Below are 16,558 nucleotides of genomic sequence, written 5' to 3'. Positions count from 1 at the left end.
CAGAATAATTCAAAACAAACATGCAATTAGCGTCAGAGATGTTTAATGCAGCCAATCATATGATTTATTTGACTGACCATACCCCTAGCACTCAGTACATGACCTAACAAAGCTACAGAAGTTCAGTCAGAATTGACAGTGTTTGTGTCATGAAGTTAATTGTAGCTATTTCAAATTACATTTTTAAACTTTTTTTTTTTTTTTTTTTTTTTTTTACATCCACATGACATCCACCCAAAGATGACAAATCTGAAAACACTGTTTACAATTAAAATGATGTGCATGTCCACATGAGCATATTCAGGTTCTTTTTCTGAAGCAGTAAGTCCACACTGACACACCCAATCAATAGAAAAAAAGGTAAATTTCTTCTTGACAATAACAAATGATAAACTCATGCAAAACAGCCAACATCTTGTAAGGAATGGGACAGACGGGTAGATTTCTTTGTCAGGTCACAGGAGTAACACTGGATAGTACAAGAGCATAAAATGGGGATTTGATTGGTCTTGATAAATGCTTCCTGTTATCTAAAATGATCAGCAATTTTTTGCACTGGGGAAATAATTTGCTTACCTAACCCACACCATTCATCATAGATCAAATTAAAAGAATAAATACAGATCAGTGACAACACTGCGTGATTGGCTGCATCGACATAGTGAGAGATCAGATGACAGGAAAGTGGTCCCTTATTCTTTACTTAGTGCATCTGAGCAGGGGATTCTGTGGATGCGAGACCAAAGTGGAAAGAAAAGTCTTACATAAACGTCTGATAAGTTTGGGGGCTGAGTTATGGAAGCACTTTCTTTTCACAGACCCAGGGGATTTGATAGCGACATGATCTATCATTCCAGCTCTCTACAGTTCTGTGATACCTCAATTCTGCACAGTCTTCTTCCGTGGATGCATAGCTGTTGGGCTCACCACTCGCCCAGAAGCTGAAAACCAAAAAACCAACAATACTTTGTGAAGAACACAACCCAAAATACATTTAAATGGCCAAGTTGAACTGCAACGCAGTATCAGTTCAAATGTAATGTATCAGAGGCAGTCTTTTGTTGACTATGATGTAATTTTTTAACACAAGAAAATTTAAAGCTTTTGCTAAGAGGCTGAAAAAAATGTGCAAACCTTATTGTCAGTGGAGTCCCATCAACCCATTTCCACGTCCCTTCTGTCTCTCTGTCAGTGAGTCCAATCCACATGCTATCATTCATTTGTGCTGCGAAATCCTTTTTAGAGACAGAAACAAACAATTATAAACATATTTGTGAATTTAAGCAAATTTTAATCTATCCACAAATAGACATACTGTACCTGTTCTTCTTTGCTGTTGATAATCATCAGGTCTGCACCTCGTTGCAGGCAGTCATTTCTACTTTTGTCCCAGTTTTTCTTGATAGAAGAAATATAATAGACACTGCCACTGAAATATACCCATCCTTGTTGTAAACGGTCAACTGTGAATGAGAAAAACAAATGTTTAATATCTGATGGAGAAGAATTAACAAGAAATCTATGCACGAAAGAACAGAAAGATAATGTAGAACAGGCTTTTATTTAGTGCGTTTCTGGTTTTACACACTTTTACACTACAAGTCATACACCTCTTTTACAAACACACACACACGCACGCACACACACACACACACACACACACACACAAAACAACACACAACAGATTATTATTTTAACAAAAATTAAGCCAAAATGCAGAAGCCAGGTGTGAAAAAGAAGAAAAAAAAGTACACCCCATGAATCAACACCTTGCAGAACCACCAATAACTTGAGGTGATCATTTTCTGTGTGATTTTAACAGTCTCTCACACTGTTGTGGAGGCATTTTGGCCCACTCCTCATTACAGCGTTGCTTCAGTTCATTGATACAGCCATTCTGTTGCAGATTCTCTGATGTCCTTGGGATCGTTGTCCTGTTGCATGACCCAATTGCGGCCAAGCTTTGGCTGTCAGACAGATGTCTTCACATTTGACTCTAGAATGCTTTGATATACTGAGGAGTTTATGGTCGATGACTACAAGGTGCCTGGGTCCTGTGGCTGCAAAACAAGCCCAAATGATCGTGTCTCCACCACAGTACTTGACAGTTGGTATGAGGTGTTTGTGTTAATATCTCCACTTTGGTCTCATCTGTCCAAAGGACATTGTTCCTGAAGACTTGTCGTTTGTTCAGATTCAACTTTGCAACTTTGCTACCACATTCTTTTTAGAGAGCAGAGGCTTTCTCCTGGCAACTGTTCCAAACAAGCCATACTTGTTCAGTCTTTTTCTAATTATACTGTCATGAACTGTAACATTTCACATGCTAACTGAGGCCTGTAGAGTCCTTGATGTAGCCCTTGGGTTTTTTGAAATTTCTCTGAGCATTGCACGGTCTGACCTCCTCAGGAAAGACATCAGTGGGTGACAGGTGACAGGTAAACAGTGTGTTACACTGTTTAATATCTGATGGAGAAGAATTAACAAGAAATCTATGCATGAAAGAACAGAAAGATAATATAGAACAGGCTTGCAGCCAAGTCACATAGACACTGAGAGAATCAATGAATGATTTATTATCACTTATCAGTCATATCCTAACAAGACCAAAACCTGGTTAAAACTTCTGCAATGAATCTACACCACAGGTTAGGCGTACGTCTCTACAGCCTTTTCCATTTTCCATTTAAGTTTCAAACCGCCGGTCAAACAGGACCTTTAGAAGCGTGTCTCTGTTTGGCCAAGCAAATCTGATTTTTTTCAGAAACTATGATATGCAAGCATCACTTCCAGGGCAAGACCAGTTGACTGGGACAGTAGCACATAACAAGGCAGCAAATCAAACTCTCCTGCTGTTCAATCTGCCAATCATGGATCAGCCAGTGCGATAGATTAAGTCACACAGATACAGGTCAGGAGCTTCAGTTAATGTTCACATTAACACACACAAAGACACACAACAGATTTCACTGTGTCATTATTTATTCAACAACAATTAAGCCAAAATGCAGAAGCCTGGTGTGAAAAACGTTTTAGGTGTGTTAACACTGCTATAACTGCTTTTATAGAGGCAGTCACACTTGGCTGAGGTTTTTTTTTTTTAAATAAATAAATAAATAATGACATGGTAAAATGTGTCGTGTAGTTGTCTGAGGTTGTTGTTACCTAATTGAAAGAACTGAAAGAGGCTTAACTTTCTTTTTCACATGACTGTATATATATACACATATATATACATATATGACAGTATATCTATCTGTGTGTGTGCACATACTGTATGTACTCCACTTAAATACAAACCCTTTTTATTGGTGCAGATTCATTGTCACACTTACCAAAATCAGTCAGGTTCCTCTTCAGCTCATCTTTTTCTCTGGTCAGGTTGTAGCGGGTGGCCTCTATTTCTTGTGTCATATTATGAGTTATGGCTTAAAGAGTAAAAAGAGATCTATCAGCTGCAGCAGAGAGTTGTAACTGTATATGGTTATGATCAGCCCCTAGGGTGGCTGTTTGAACTCCTTCCGGTCTGTTTGAACTCTGTTTTGGACTTTTGTTGAACTTGTTATGGACTTTGTTGGACCTTTTGGATTATTTTCCTGGACTCTCTGGTCTGTTCAGCCCTCAGTAAGTTTTTTGGATTTTTGTTTAAATCATTATGGACCTTTTGGGCTTTGGAGAACTCTTGTTTGAAGAGTTTGAAATTCTGATTTTTGTGCACCTGTTCCTGCCTTTGGTAGTATTTCCTGTTTTATTTTGTGTATCTGTCCTACGCTACTTCCTGTCATTGTCTTGTTTCCCCACCTTTGTTGATTGTCTGCCCCACCCTAATGTGAATCACCTGTGGCCAATTACCCTTTGTGTATATAAGTATCACTGATCGCTTGTCTCTTTGTCAGTTTGTCTGTAGTCAAATCTGAGTCTGAGTTCCTGCCCAAATTTGTCCCTGCTGTGTTATTGTCCCTGTGGTTGTGTTTCTATCTGAGCCCCTGTAAGCTCCTTGGATCCTGCTTGTGTTTACTGGATTCTGGACTGCCAGTGACTTTAGATTCAGTAAAATGACATTATCATTATCTGTCAATCTAGTGGTTTCTGCATTTTGGTCTGTCCCTCGTGTTCTTGGCAGCAGCCCCCATAACATATATAACGGAAATGGTTTTTGCATCCTTTTAGATCCAAGCCATGATTGTAGCAGTAGTTTTTTACTTACCAAAGTTGATCCTCTTCAGATTGTCTATCTCTTCAGTCAGGTTTTTACATCTGGCCTCAGTATTTGCTACAGAAAGTGGGGTGTGACATTTTAATAATTAATTTCATACCCTCAGTCTACTGTTAGATGTTTGTCACTCTGACGAGCAGTGCACACATTGTGTTGTCGGATAATCCCACTGCTCACACTGCACTAAACACCTGGTGCTAAAAGGAGTCTACAGGCAGACTGTGTAAGAGAACAATGTGTTTCGAACTGTTTCAGACTCTACAGTTCATTTCCTTACATTATTGCTTACATACAGCTGCAAACCAGACAACTATTTCATTATGTCAAAGGAAACTACAGCTTTACTGGCCAATAAGAAGGTCTACTGACTGAACATTGTGACTTGGGTTTACTCCACTTTAATGGCAAACAATATGAAGAAAGAAGAAATGCAACCCAATTCATTAAAAGAAGAAGCTGAAACAAGTAATTCTTCCTCGATCTCAGTGTCCAGGTCAGTGTCCTTACTTGAGCTTATGTGACCTTGTACAGTGACACTCTGCTGCAATGTGCAATGTCTCAGAGAGGCACACGCATACCTCAACCTGCTGGTCCGTCCCAAACAGAGAACAGGCCACTCAGCTGAGAGCCATACAACTCATGCTATATCCAGAAAGCTCTTGGGACAAGTGATCACTGGAAAAGAAGCAATTAGAGGCAACTCACAAAGACCAAGGCGCAGAGAAATATTGAGAGCAGCTTGTAGGATGCACAGGAATCCAAAGCTCACAGCAACCAGTCTGTAGAGTTTTCCTCCTGCATGCAGAACAAAAACACAGACTGAGAACTGACACACAACTGACACATACACACATCTTGATTTACTGCCTGACTCTGGGCACCTTTAGCCAGCACTGAAGCTATTTTGGCATGTGTATTTTTCCCTGCTAGCACTGATGTTTTTTATGATGTATATGTCTCAGTTGCAGATTAATGATGTACCAAGGTAGAAGGACAGGAAATTTTGAAACAAGCAGTGAGAAAAGTGATGAGGGGTGGCTAAATCTGTTATAGAAGCCCTGGTTAGCTTCTTTGGACTGCCAAAGATTATTAACAATATTATAAAATAATTGTTGAATTGTGCTGTCTCACCAGGCACCGCTGAAGTCGCTTCACCCTCTTCACCCTCTTCAACAGAGCAGGTCTGTAAGGCATCACTCCTGGCTAAACCATCCATTCTGAGTTCAAATTCCTCTCTATTGTCTCCATTTGCCATATTTTACTGACCAGAGAGTTATGAACCGTTGCAGACCAAGTTTTCTTAGGGCTGCGCTAATCTGTGGTCTGTTTCTTTATCTTATGTGTTTCTGACAGCTTGCACAGCAAGTCACTGTTCTTCCTGATTTTGAAGTTATTTTTAGTCTTGAATTTCAACCAAAGGTTTTCACCACTGTCAAGTTCACATTTTTCTCCTTGTCAGTTATCATTTCCACATGGGTCACACCAGTCTGACCCATTTACAAATCCTGAGATTGCAATAAATACTCTGATAGAAGCACTTTTTGCAAATTCTGTTACAACCAGGTTACAAAGACTTAGACCCATATGTAGACTCTGAGAATCAGAGATATAATCAAAAGACAACTGAATAGCCCCCCCCCCCCCCCCCCCCCCCCAAAAAAAAGTCTCTTTTAATCCAGACCTTTAAACAGGTGGGATCAGTTGCAATGTTGTTGTGGTTTTCAGGAACTATCGGGAACTATCAGCTCTCATTTAAAATTGAAGTCCTGTTTGATTGGACATTATGCTCGTTCTTGGTTTCCGGAAGTGTCCTGTGCTGGGGGCATACCGCCTCCTGCTGGTGAATGAGTATAATGCAAGCAATGATGATGGAGCATGTGAGCTTTCACATTACAGTGACTTCACAGACACTTTTTTTTGGACTGAATTGGATTTAAAGGATTAAAGGATTGCTGTCATGTACACGTGGTCATCTGCATACAATTCATCATTTTGTATCTATTTTTACAGTATATGTACTGCTGTGCAGTGTGTGGTTGCCAGCTATGTTGGACAGCTATGATTAGAGTTAATAAATGCACTGAACATTTCTGTTTGCTCTGTAGTTTCCCGTCACCCACTCCTGACTTTATCACAGTGAGATCTTGCACTCCCTTTTCTCTCTGTCTCTCCGTTTGTCTCACTGAAACAATCACTTCTTATCCTTGGGCATAAAAAGTGGGAAAGACATGTGAGGTGTCAGAATAATTCAAAACAAACATGCAATTAGCATCAGAGATGTTTAATGCAGCCAATCATGTGATTTATTTGACTGACCATACCCCTAGCACTCAGTACATGATCTTTCCCCTGCTATGGTCAGGATTTGAAACCAAGAGATAAATATAAAATGAACACAAATTTAAAGGACGTGGCATTATGGAGAAGTTACAGCCTTTGAGATATTTGAAATATTGTGGAACAAATGAGGCAGATTTTGATGCACATATATGAGTAATTTAACTTGTCATTGAAGTACTGTATTATACTTCTGATAGAAAGGATAATAAAATATAAATTATTAGCTGTATACGTTGTGTATTTTCCACAACATGTACAACTTTCAGGAAGGCAAAGTCGTACATACCTTTAAGGAAATTCAAGTGTGTCATAAACCTGTGCTTGAAAACAGTTTTGTTCATCTTTGTTTTGTTTTTTGTTGCCCTAATCGTGTTTTTCTGTGCTTGTAAATTTATATTTGTAACATGCAAACATTTTAAAGTAAGACAGACAAAAGATAATTTTACAATTTTTTTTTTTTTTTTAAATTGTATGCATTTCTAATGGTTAATTTAGCAAACCTTATTTGAAGCAATCTTCCATAAAGTAAAGTTAAATGGATTTATCTTAATGGAGGTAAAATCTTACTTATAATGATATAATGATAAAGGTAAACAGATTGAAATTCAGTCATTGTATGAGGTCAGCTCATGAGGAAACATTCACTTAGCAGTCAATCAAAACGTGTGTTATACTCTTCATTATTGTATTCATTTTTTTCCAAGCAAAGCAGTGACCTTAGTTGGACTTTTGTTAGAAAGTATGTGGCCACGTTCCTGCACCACAGTCATAACATCCACACAACATCCACCCAAAGATGACAAATCTGAAAACACTGTTTACAATTACAATGATGTGCATGTCCACATGAGCATATTCAGGTTCTTTTTCTGAAGCTGTAAGTCCACACTGACACACAAAGAAAAAAAGGTAAATCTCTTCAAAATCATGCAAAACAGCCAACATCTTGTAAGGAATGGGACAGACAGGTAGATTTCTTTGTCAGGTCACAGGAGTAACACTAGATAGTACAAGAGCAAATGGAGACTTGATTGGTCTTGATAAATGCTTCCTGTTATGTAAAGTGATCAGCAATTTTTGCACTGGGGAAATAATTTGCTTGTCTAACCCATCACCATTGCTCATAGATCAAACTAAAAGAATAAATACAGATCAGTGACAACATTGCGTGATTGGCAGCATCGACATGGTGAGAGATCAGGTGACAGGAAAGTGGTCCCTTATTCTTTACTTAGTGCATCTGAGCAGGAATTTGTTATTATATCTGAAAAGCTAATTTCCCCTCCCAAATGCATCATTTTCCACATGAATAATGTGGGCTTACTGTGGATGCGAGACCAAAGTGGAAAGAAAAATAGGTGTTTTTCATTGTAGCTGTCTTAGTATGGATGTACACAGTTGGACATAAAGTTGGAATAATTTTGTTTTCAGACACATTCCTCTTTTTATTCCTATTTATAATAATCAGTGATCAAAATGGAGGAGATTGATCAATAACGTTTTGAGATGTACTATCTATCTATATCTATATCTATCAAGAATAAATCACATTGTCTCAATCATTTCATGAAGAGAGGTAAGATATATTTTATTCCGACTTATGGGCAACACTGTAGTTTCACTGACACTTGGGGAAAAAAATGATATTGTCTGGAGTTTTACAAAAACGTGTGATAAGTTTGGAGGCTGAGTTATGGAAGCACTTTCTTTTCACAGACCCACAGGATTTGATCATCACATGGTTTATCATTCCAGCTCTCTACAGTTCCGTGATACCTCAATTCTACACAGTCTTCTTCTTTGGATTCAAAGCTGTTGGGCTCACCACTCGCCCAGAAGCTGAAAACCAAAAAACCAACAATACTTTGTGAAGAACACAACCCAAAATACATTTAAATGGCCAAGTTGAACTGCAACGCAGTATCAGTTCAAATGTAATGTATCAGAGGCAGTCTTTTGTTGACTATGATGTAATTTTTTAACACAAGAAAATTTAAAGCTTTTGCTAAGAGGCTGAAAAAAATGTGCAAACCTTATTGTCAGTGGAGTCCCATCAACCCATTTCCACGTCCCCTCTGTCTCTCTGTCAGTGAGTCCAATCCACATTCTACCTTTCACTTGTTCTGCAAAATCCTTTTTATAGACAGAAACAAACAATTATCAACCTTTGAGAATCTGAAGTTTTCTCACAACATCGTCTGCGGGTGGACAAATGTTCTTTCTCCCCTCTGAATTGCTATCTTCCTCTCACATAATCATGTCCTGCTCATCTCCACTTCCCATCCATCTCATATGGCAATTGGCGAAGCATCCAGGGCACAAGACACTGCAGACATACTTGTTTTTTGAGTGCATGCAGCATCATGGCATCTTTTGGCATTTTTTGCTTTGGTGCACAAGCATCCACTGTGTTGGCTGATATGCAACTATAACAATAAAGAACAGCTTTTGAATAGCTGTCCACTTTAGTGACCACTATGCATGAAAGGGTTAAGCAAATTTGACTCTCCTCCACCTCAGCTGAGTCACAGAAATACTGTACCTGTTCTTCTTTGCTGTTGATAATCATCAGGTCTGCACCTCGTTGCAGGCAGTCATTTCTACTTTCTTCCCAGTTTTTCTTGATAGAAGAAATATAATAGGCACTGCCACTGAAATATACCCATCCTTGTTGTAAACGGTTAACTGTGAATGAGAAAAACAAATGTTTAATATCTGATGGAGAAGAATTAACAAGAAATCTATGCACGAAAGAACAGAAAGATAATGTAGAACAGGTTTGCAGCCAAGTCACATAGATATTGAGAGAATCATGAATGACTTATTATCACTTATTTATCAGTCATATCCTAACAAGACCAAAACCTGGTTAATACTTCTGCAATAAATCTATACCACAGGTAAGGCGTAAGTCTCTACAGCCTTTTCCATTTTCCATTTAAGATTCAAACTGCTGGCTCTGTGTTTTTCAGACACTATGCAAGCATCACTTCCAGAGAAACACCAGTCAAAATGGACAGTAGCACATAACATGGCAGCAAATCAGACTCTCCTGCTGTTATTCAATCTGCCAATCATGGATCAGCCAGTGCGATACATAAAATCATGCAGATACAGGTCAGGAGCTTCAGTTAATGTTCACATCAAACATCAGAATGGGGGGAAAAATGTGATCTCAGTGACTTTGGCTGTAGTACATTTGTTGGGGCCAGACGGGCTGGTTTGAGTCCTTCTGAAACAGCTGATCTACTGCTGACAATGTGCATCCCTTCATGCCCACAATGAACTTACGACAGTTGTTATTTTGAGTAGAGAAGTTGTGTCAAGTTGTCAGGACTAACCAGGAAACGTCATGTGATGTGTGACACATTTGTAGCACCTACTCCACTTTGAATGCAAACCTTTGTTATTGGTGCAGATTCATCTTCACACTTACCTAAATCAGTCAGCTTCCTCTTCAGCTCATCTCTTTCTTCAGTCAGGACTTTGTATCTGGCTTCTATGTAAATGGTAAATGGTAAATGGCATATGGAGCGAATTTATTTAGCACATTTCTGGCACTCAAAGCACCTTTACACCACAAGCTTTTTACAAACGCGCACACACATGCCCACTATCTATCTATCTATATCTATCTGTGTGTGTGCACATACTGTATGTACTCCACTTAAATACAAACCCTTGTTATTGGTGCAGATTCATTGTCACACTTACCAAAATCAGTCAGCTTCCTCTTCAGCTCATCTTTTTCTTTGGTCAGGTTTTTGCGGGTGGCTTCTATTTCTTGTGTCATATTATGAGTTATGGCTTAAAGAGTAAAAAGAGACTGCTATCAGTTGCAGCAGAGAGTTGTAACTTATGTATATGGTTATGATCAGCCCCTAGGGTGGCTGTTTGAACTCCTTCTGGTCTGTTTGAACTCTGTTTTGGACTTTTGTTGAAATTCTGATTTTTGTGCACCTGTTCCTGCCTTTGTTAGTATTTCCTGTTTTATTTTGTGTATATTTCCCTACTCTACTTCCTGTCTTTGTCTTGTTTCCCTGCCTTTGTTGATTGTCTGCCCCGCCCTAATGTGAATCACCTGTGGCCAATTACCCTTTGTGTATAAGTATCACTGATCCCCTGTCTCTTTTTCAGTTTATCTGTCAAGTCTGAGTGTGTGTTCCTGCCCAAGTTTGTTCCTGCTGTGTTCTTGTCCCTGTGGTTGTGTTTCTATCTGAGCCCCTGTTAGCTCCTTGGATCCTGCTTGTGTTTACTGGACTCTATGCCAGTGAGTTTAGATTCAATAAAATGACATTATCATCATCTGTCCATCTAGTGGTGTCTGCGTTTTGGTCTGTCCCTCGTGTTCTTGGCAGCAGCCCTCATAACATATATAACAAATACAACGGTTTTTGGTAAAGCTACCAGCCAAATACCTGATGCTGACTTCAGTGTTGTGCCTGGCATTGTTTCAGAGCTTAAGTATCACTTGTAACACAAATGTACCCAGTATGGTTTTTGCATCCTTTTAGATCCAAGCCATGATTGTAGCAGTAGTTTTTTACTTACCAAAGTTGATCCTCTTCAGATTGTCTATCTCTTCAGTCAGGTTTTTACATCTTGCCTCAGTATTTGCTACAGAAAGTGGGGTGTGACATTTTAATAATTAATTTCATACCCTCAACCTACTGTTAGATGTTTGTCATACTGACGAGCAGTGCACACATTGTGTTGTCGAATAATCCCACTGCTCACACTGCACTAAACACCTGGTGCTAAAAGGAGTCTACAGGCAGACTGTGTACAATGTGTACTCGAACTAACTCAATATAATCATATAATCACTGAAATTGAAACTAATAGCTGCTGCTTATTTTCAGACTCTACAGTTCATTTTCTTACATTATTGTTTAAGAGCCACGTATATCACATGTGTCATACAGCTGCAAACCAGACAACTATTTCATTATGTCAAAGGAAACTACAGCTTTACTGGCCAATAAGAAGGTCTACTGACTGAACAGTGTGACTTGGGTTTACTTCCACTTTAATGGGAAACAATATGAAGAAAGAAGAAATGCAACCCAATTTATTAAAAGAAAAAGCTGAAACAAGTAATTCTTCCTCGATCTCAGTGTCCAGGTCAGTGTCCTTACTTGAGCTTCTCCATAATGTGACCTTGTTTACTTTCAATCAGAGGACTCTGTAAGAGATATGTTACCCTTCTCTTGCTCCTGGTCCCTCCCTGACAGAGAACAGGCCACTCAGCTGAGAGCCATACAACTCATGCTATATCCAGAAAGCTCTTGGGGCAAGTGATCACTGGAAAAGATGCAATTAGAGGCAACTCACAAAGACCAAGGCGCAGAGAAATATTGAGAGCAGCTTGTAGGATGCACAGGAATCCAAAGCTCACAGCAACCAGTCTGTAGAGTTTTCCTCCTGCATGCAGAACAAAAACACAGACTGAGAACTGACACACACAACTGACGCATACACACATCTTTTATTTACTGCCTGACTCTGGGCACCTTTAGCCAGCACTGAAGCTATTTTAGCATGTGTATTTTTCCCTGCTAGCACTGATGTTTTTAATGATGTATATGTCTCAGTTGCAGATTAATAATGTACCAAGGTAGAAGGACAGGAAATTTTGAAACAAGCAGTGAGAAAAGTGATGAGGGGTGGCTAAATCTGTTATAGAAGCCCTGGTCAGCTTCTTTGGACTGCCAAAGATTATTAACAATATTATAAAATAATTGTTGAATTGTGCTGTCTCACCAGGCACCACTGAAGTCGCTTCACCCTCTTCACCCTCTTCACCAGAGCAGGTCTGTAAGGCATCACTCCTGGCTAAACCATCCATTCTGAGTTCAAATTCCTCTCTATTGTCTCCATTTGCCATATTTTACTGACCAGAGAGTTATGAACCGTTGCTGACCAAGTTTTTTTGCGGCTGCACTTATCTGTGATCTGTTTCTTTCTCTTATGTGTTTCATAAGACAGCTTGCACAGCAAGTCACTGTTCTTCCTCATTTCAGCAGTAAATTATTTTTAGTCTTGAACTTCAACCAAAGGTTTTCACCACTGTAAAGTTCACATTTCTCGTCCTGTTGTTCTCAGTTTGTTTTTCATTTTCTCGCACCACAATTGATTATAAAGCATGTACTCTGTACAAGAGTTTGTACAAACTTTGCACAAATTAGGTGTAACTCATGTGCTTTGTAACTCTTTAGAATGGCAGGAACTCATGCAGGAAAACTGACAAAGTGGCGAAGGATGGGCTGCTGAACCAGTGCTTAAATATTGCAGAGGGTGGGTCCAGCCTAATCAGATATGGTGGTGCAAGACCGGTGATGCATTTATAAGTGAGCAGTAAGATTTTGTACTTGATCCGAGATAAGACACAGAGCCAGTGCAGTGAGTGAAGAATGGGGGTTATGTGTTTGTATTTACGGACTCATCAGGATCCTGGCAGTGCTGTTCTGAATGTACTGCAGCTTCTGAATGTTCTTGCCAGGAATCTCAAAGAAGAGTCAGTTACAGTTGTCCAGCCTTGAGGAAACAAAGGCATGGACAAATTTCTCTGCATCTGGAAGGGTTATAACGGGAAGGAGTTTGGAGATATTGCAGAGTTGTTAGAACGAGGTCTTGCACAGGTGGTTTATGTGTTTGTTGAAGGTCAACTGGGAGGCAAACCGAATCCCCAGGATAAAGACTGAGGAGGAGTGAGTTATGATCTGGCCATAAAAAGGTGAGTTGGGATGTGGAGGAAGAGCGAATCTGATGTTTTGCTATGTTTCACAGAACCAATAGGTCAGTATTGTTTTTTCCCCTCTGCTAATATTTGCAAGCAGGTACCTGTGTCATATTTGTATGTGTAGTAATGTTAAATTATAGTAGCAAGAGAGCCGTCAGTACTGCTGTACTGCTGATGTGCTGACTATGGGAAACTTTGGGAAACCTTGTCCTCTCTGCATGTTAGCTGCAAAGCTGGCAACAGTTTGCTGTTTTTGTTGTTTGCTCTAAATCATGCACACATGCAAAAGGTTTCATAGCCAGAGAGACCTAGAAACAGAAGTTTCCTACTATCAGTGGGATTATTTGGATTGGTCGTATTTTGATGTTGATTTCAAATATCAACAGTTCTTGTCCAGTGAATTATAAGGGAGATATTCATATACTGAAATTCAGTCACTGTATAATGACAAATAATGAGGAAACAGCAGAACAGCAGGCGTTTATTTAGAGGCAATCAAACGTATAATATATATGGAATTTAAAAAACAAGAATCAAAGCAGTGACAATAGTTGGCCACTTTCCCTTCAATGCAGTGATGACAATTATGTTTATGTCCATATTTGCATTTTGAGGCTGTTTTTGTGAAAATCTACTGGATGTCCACAGTGAAACATCAAAACAACAGGAAAGTAACTACATCTCTCCCTCTGTTCAGCTGAAAATGAGAAATACATCTTTGTTGTCTGGTTTTCTGTTTTGTCTAATGCTGAGTTAAGAAAAGTTCTTTTCACAGATCCAGAAGTGTGAAATGGAGCATCCTTCATCATTCCAATTGTTGTCAGAATCAGGATTTTTTATTTCCCCACAGTTTTCACTTGTGTTACCATTCGGCTCCCCAGAACCCCAGAAGCTGAAAATAAACAAGAAAAAAATGTATAACCTGGATGTAACCAAGCTAAACCCAGCATCAATTCATCACTTTCCTTTTTTTAATTTACAGAGAGAGAGTTATATTTTACGTTAGTTATTCACTGCGATTCAAGAAACTTATGTGTGAACCTTCTTGCTAGTGGAGTCCCATCCACCCATTTCCATGTGCCTTCGCTCTCTGCGTCCGTCAGTCCGAACCACATGAACTTCTTGAATTGTCTTGTGAAACTCTGGTTTATAAAGAAAGAAATAGACTAATATCAGAACAGAACTTTAACTGATTTCAGTGTATCCTCCTCCTCAGTTACCTTTGTTCACAATTTGCAGCCTTTATCCAACACTATGTTGGTACTACATCTGTCTTAGACATAGAGTCATATATGTACACAGAGCCACACACCTGTTCTTCTTTGCTGTTGATAATCATCAGGTCTGCTCCTTCTTGAATACAGTAATTTCTACTTTCTTGCCAGGTTTTCTCGGTAGAAGAAATGTAATACAAACTGTCGCGGAAATACACCCATCCTTGTTGTGTGTAGAGAAAAACAGGAAGAACCTTAATATCTCAACAACAGCAACAAGAAGTAACAAATGATTTTCCATCAGGGTGAGAGGGCAATTTGTTATTTGGAAAAAAGTGGAAACAGAACAACAATAAAGACAACCAAGCATGACTGAAATAGAGCAGGAAATAAAGAGCAAAAATAAATATTAGTCAAAATTGCAAATCAGTTACAGTTACAGTTACTTTTGAAACATATGCAGTGAATCAATTATACATCAGATTCTGAAGTTTGTTGACTATTGTTTCCACTGAAGTGCATCAAGGTGTGGAGGGAAACTCAGTCTGCTCCACCTCACCACACAGTGCTCTGTCTTGTCTATGACAATCAGAGCATAAATGCAGTTACACATTTTGTCATCAAACAAATCATCACCATCAGTATTTTTGGCAGTGACAAGATTTGACTGTCTACTCACCGTTTTTCAATAACCTCTTCACCTTGTCTGTCTCTTCAGTCAGGGAATTATACTGTGAAACTGTCATTTTGAGTGGAGAGGTTACTATTATTTTCCAAAACAATTAGTTATGTCCACAATCAAACAAACAGTTCACTGTAATACTTAATTTTCCTGTTGCATTTGTTAATTTTTAGTTTTGTGAAGTCAAACTACTGCCTTTTTTCATCATCACAACACATTATCTTTCTTCTGTGTTACTTCATGTTATTGACTTGGAGAGAAACTATTAGTCAGAGTATTTAACTAGAAAGTAATGCAACACTTATGTCTTACACTCTCTTGAATCCAAGGTTTTATTACTGATGTAGTTTCATCATCATACTTACCAAGTGTATTCAGCTTCCTCTCCATCTTATCTCTCTCTTCAGCCTGGTTTTTACATCTAGCTTCAGTATCTGAAACAGAGTTTCTGTAGTTTCTTGCATCAATCAGGTTTCCTCTACTTGATCTAATACTTTGTTTTTAGCTTTCAATATACAACTCACTCTCCCAGAAATCACATTTATATACAACTAATTTACAACAGCAAGTAATTTTAGTAGGAAACTAATTGTGGCCATATTACATTTTATCTTAACATCAGAAGATGTTGTTAATTTACTTATTTGGTCTTTGTGATTCTGGCCCATGTTGACACAGTTGCATCACCTAATTTCTGCATTTTTCAGCTGTGCATTCATGCTGCCAATCTCCTGTTACATCACATCCCAAAAGTGTTGTTTGGATTCAGATCTGGTGACTGGGGAGGCCGCTGAACTACACACTGAACTCATTGTCATGTTCATAAAACCAGGTTGAGACTTTTGATTTGTCATATGGGGCATCATGATGCTGAAGGTAGCTGTTAGAAGTTGGAGAAATTGACAGATCTTCAGATTCCAGATCAGATTATTGGAGCAATTTTATCATACTTACCAGAGATAGTCCACTTCAACGCATGACTGTTGCATAGTTTCATTTTATTTTCTGTTACGATGTCCTGTGCTTTTAATATAGCTGCTCTTGTTCTTTGAGGGAACAGTCTGAACGTTACGCCAAAGTAGTTTTTATCGTCTCAGCAAGAACCTACTGTGAGACCACTGTAACCAATCTTATTATTACATAACTGATGTTGGATTATTATTATTATTATTGCATTAATGTGTGAGCAGCATTTCAATATCACAGTTAGCAAGCTGAAGCTTATTTTCAACTGCTCTATGTACAGCTGGGTAGTTTAACTTTATTTTATGAGATTTTCCAATGATCCTATATATATTATTTAGATATAAATAACGAATGACATTATTCACCTTTATTTACAGAATTTGACCAACAGTACTCTT

The 16,558-nt window shown here is 38.7% G+C and overlaps 4 protein-coding genes across 10 annotated transcripts in view; all 4 read right to left on the bottom strand.

Annotated features, from left to right (window-relative positions):
- Nucleotides 1-217: 217 nt before the first annotated feature.
- Nucleotides 218-5,565, bottom strand: LOC121180678 (CD209 antigen-like protein C). Its single transcript, XM_041036288.1, has 7 exons — nt 5,348-5,565; nt 4,922-5,011; nt 4,208-4,273; nt 3,336-3,428; nt 1,321-1,463; nt 1,135-1,235; nt 218-941 (listed from the first exon to the last, which is right to left on the bottom strand). The coding sequence occupies exons 1-7, from the start codon at nt 5,469-5,471 to the stop codon at nt 794-796; spliced, it is 765 nt and encodes a 254-aa protein (XP_040892222.1). The 5' UTR covers nt 5,472-5,565; the 3' UTR covers nt 218-793.
- A 957-nt stretch (nt 5,566-6,522) lies between these two features.
- The window catches only part of LOC121180675 (CD209 antigen-like protein C), a 26,724-nt gene continuing 16,688 nt past the window's right edge, over nt 6,523-16,558 (bottom strand). The window contains exon 9 of the transcript XR_005893957.1: nt 6,523-7,946. The gene's annotated coding sequence lies outside the window, so the exon portion shown is untranslated. The remainder of the gene's footprint in view (nt 7,947-16,558) is intronic.
- LOC121180676 (CD209 antigen-like protein C) overlaps nt 7,939-16,558 on the bottom strand; it is an 18,946-nt gene continuing 10,326 nt past the window's right edge. The window contains exons 1-8 of one of the 3 annotated variants that reach the window (XM_041036284.1): nt 12,320-12,510; nt 11,891-11,980; nt 11,108-11,173; nt 10,271-10,363; nt 9,993-10,055; nt 9,099-9,241; nt 8,589-8,689; nt 7,939-8,395 (exon numbers count right to left, since the gene is read on the bottom strand). In XM_041036284.1, coding sequence (XP_040892218.1) covers nt 8,248-8,395; nt 8,589-8,689; nt 9,099-9,241; nt 9,993-10,055; nt 10,271-10,363; nt 11,108-11,173; nt 11,891-11,980; nt 12,320-12,443 — 828 coding nt within the window. In that variant the 5' untranslated portion in view covers nt 12,444-12,510 and the 3' untranslated portion in view covers nt 7,939-8,247. Of the gene's footprint in view, nt 8,396-8,588; nt 8,690-9,098; nt 9,242-9,992; nt 10,056-10,270; nt 10,364-11,107; nt 11,174-11,890; nt 11,981-12,319; nt 12,511-16,558 lie in introns of those variants that run through there. The other 2 variants (XM_041036285.1, XM_041036286.1) reach the window with 2 other exon arrangements.
- The window catches only part of LOC121180673 (CD209 antigen-like protein C), a 4,334-nt gene continuing 1,529 nt past the window's right edge, over nt 13,754-16,558 (bottom strand). For 4 of the 5 annotated variants that reach the window (XM_041036277.1, XM_041036280.1, XM_041036278.1 and 1 more), the window contains 5 exons: nt 15,560-15,628; nt 15,192-15,251; nt 14,611-14,735; nt 14,340-14,440; nt 13,754-14,190 (listed from right to left, as the gene is read on the bottom strand). In XM_041036277.1, the coding sequence (XP_040892211.1) occupies nt 14,052-14,190; nt 14,340-14,440; nt 14,611-14,735; nt 15,192-15,251; nt 15,560-15,628 (494 nt within the window). In that variant the 3' untranslated portion in view covers nt 13,754-14,051. The remainder of the gene's footprint in view (nt 14,191-14,339; nt 14,441-14,610; nt 14,736-15,191; nt 15,252-15,559; nt 15,629-16,558) is intronic. The other variant, XM_041036279.1, reaches the window with a different exon arrangement.

The sequence above is a fragment of the Toxotes jaculatrix genome, chromosome 4, assembly GCF_017976425.1.
Source record: "Toxotes jaculatrix isolate fToxJac2 chromosome 4, fToxJac2.pri, whole genome shotgun sequence".
Lineage (NCBI taxonomy): Eukaryota > Metazoa > Chordata > Actinopteri > Toxotidae > Toxotes > Toxotes jaculatrix.
The sequence above is the reverse complement of the archived record's forward strand: the minus strand, read 5'-3'. Positions and strand labels throughout refer to the sequence as shown.

Excerpts from the sequence above, each read along its gene's own strand:
- LOC121180678 (XM_041036288.1), bottom strand. The coding sequence starts at position 5,471 with ATGGCAAATGGAGACAATAGAGAGGAATTTGAACTCAGAATGGATGGT. Across the intron at positions 5,012-5,347 it reads AGCGACTTCAGCGGTGCCTG|GAGGAAAACTCTACAGACTG; the intron begins GTGAGACAGCAC and ends TTCTGCATGCAG. Across the intron at positions 1,464-3,335 it reads GAGGAACCTGACTGATTTTG|TTGACCGTTTACAACAAGGA; the intron begins GTAAGTGTGACA and ends TCTCATTCACAG.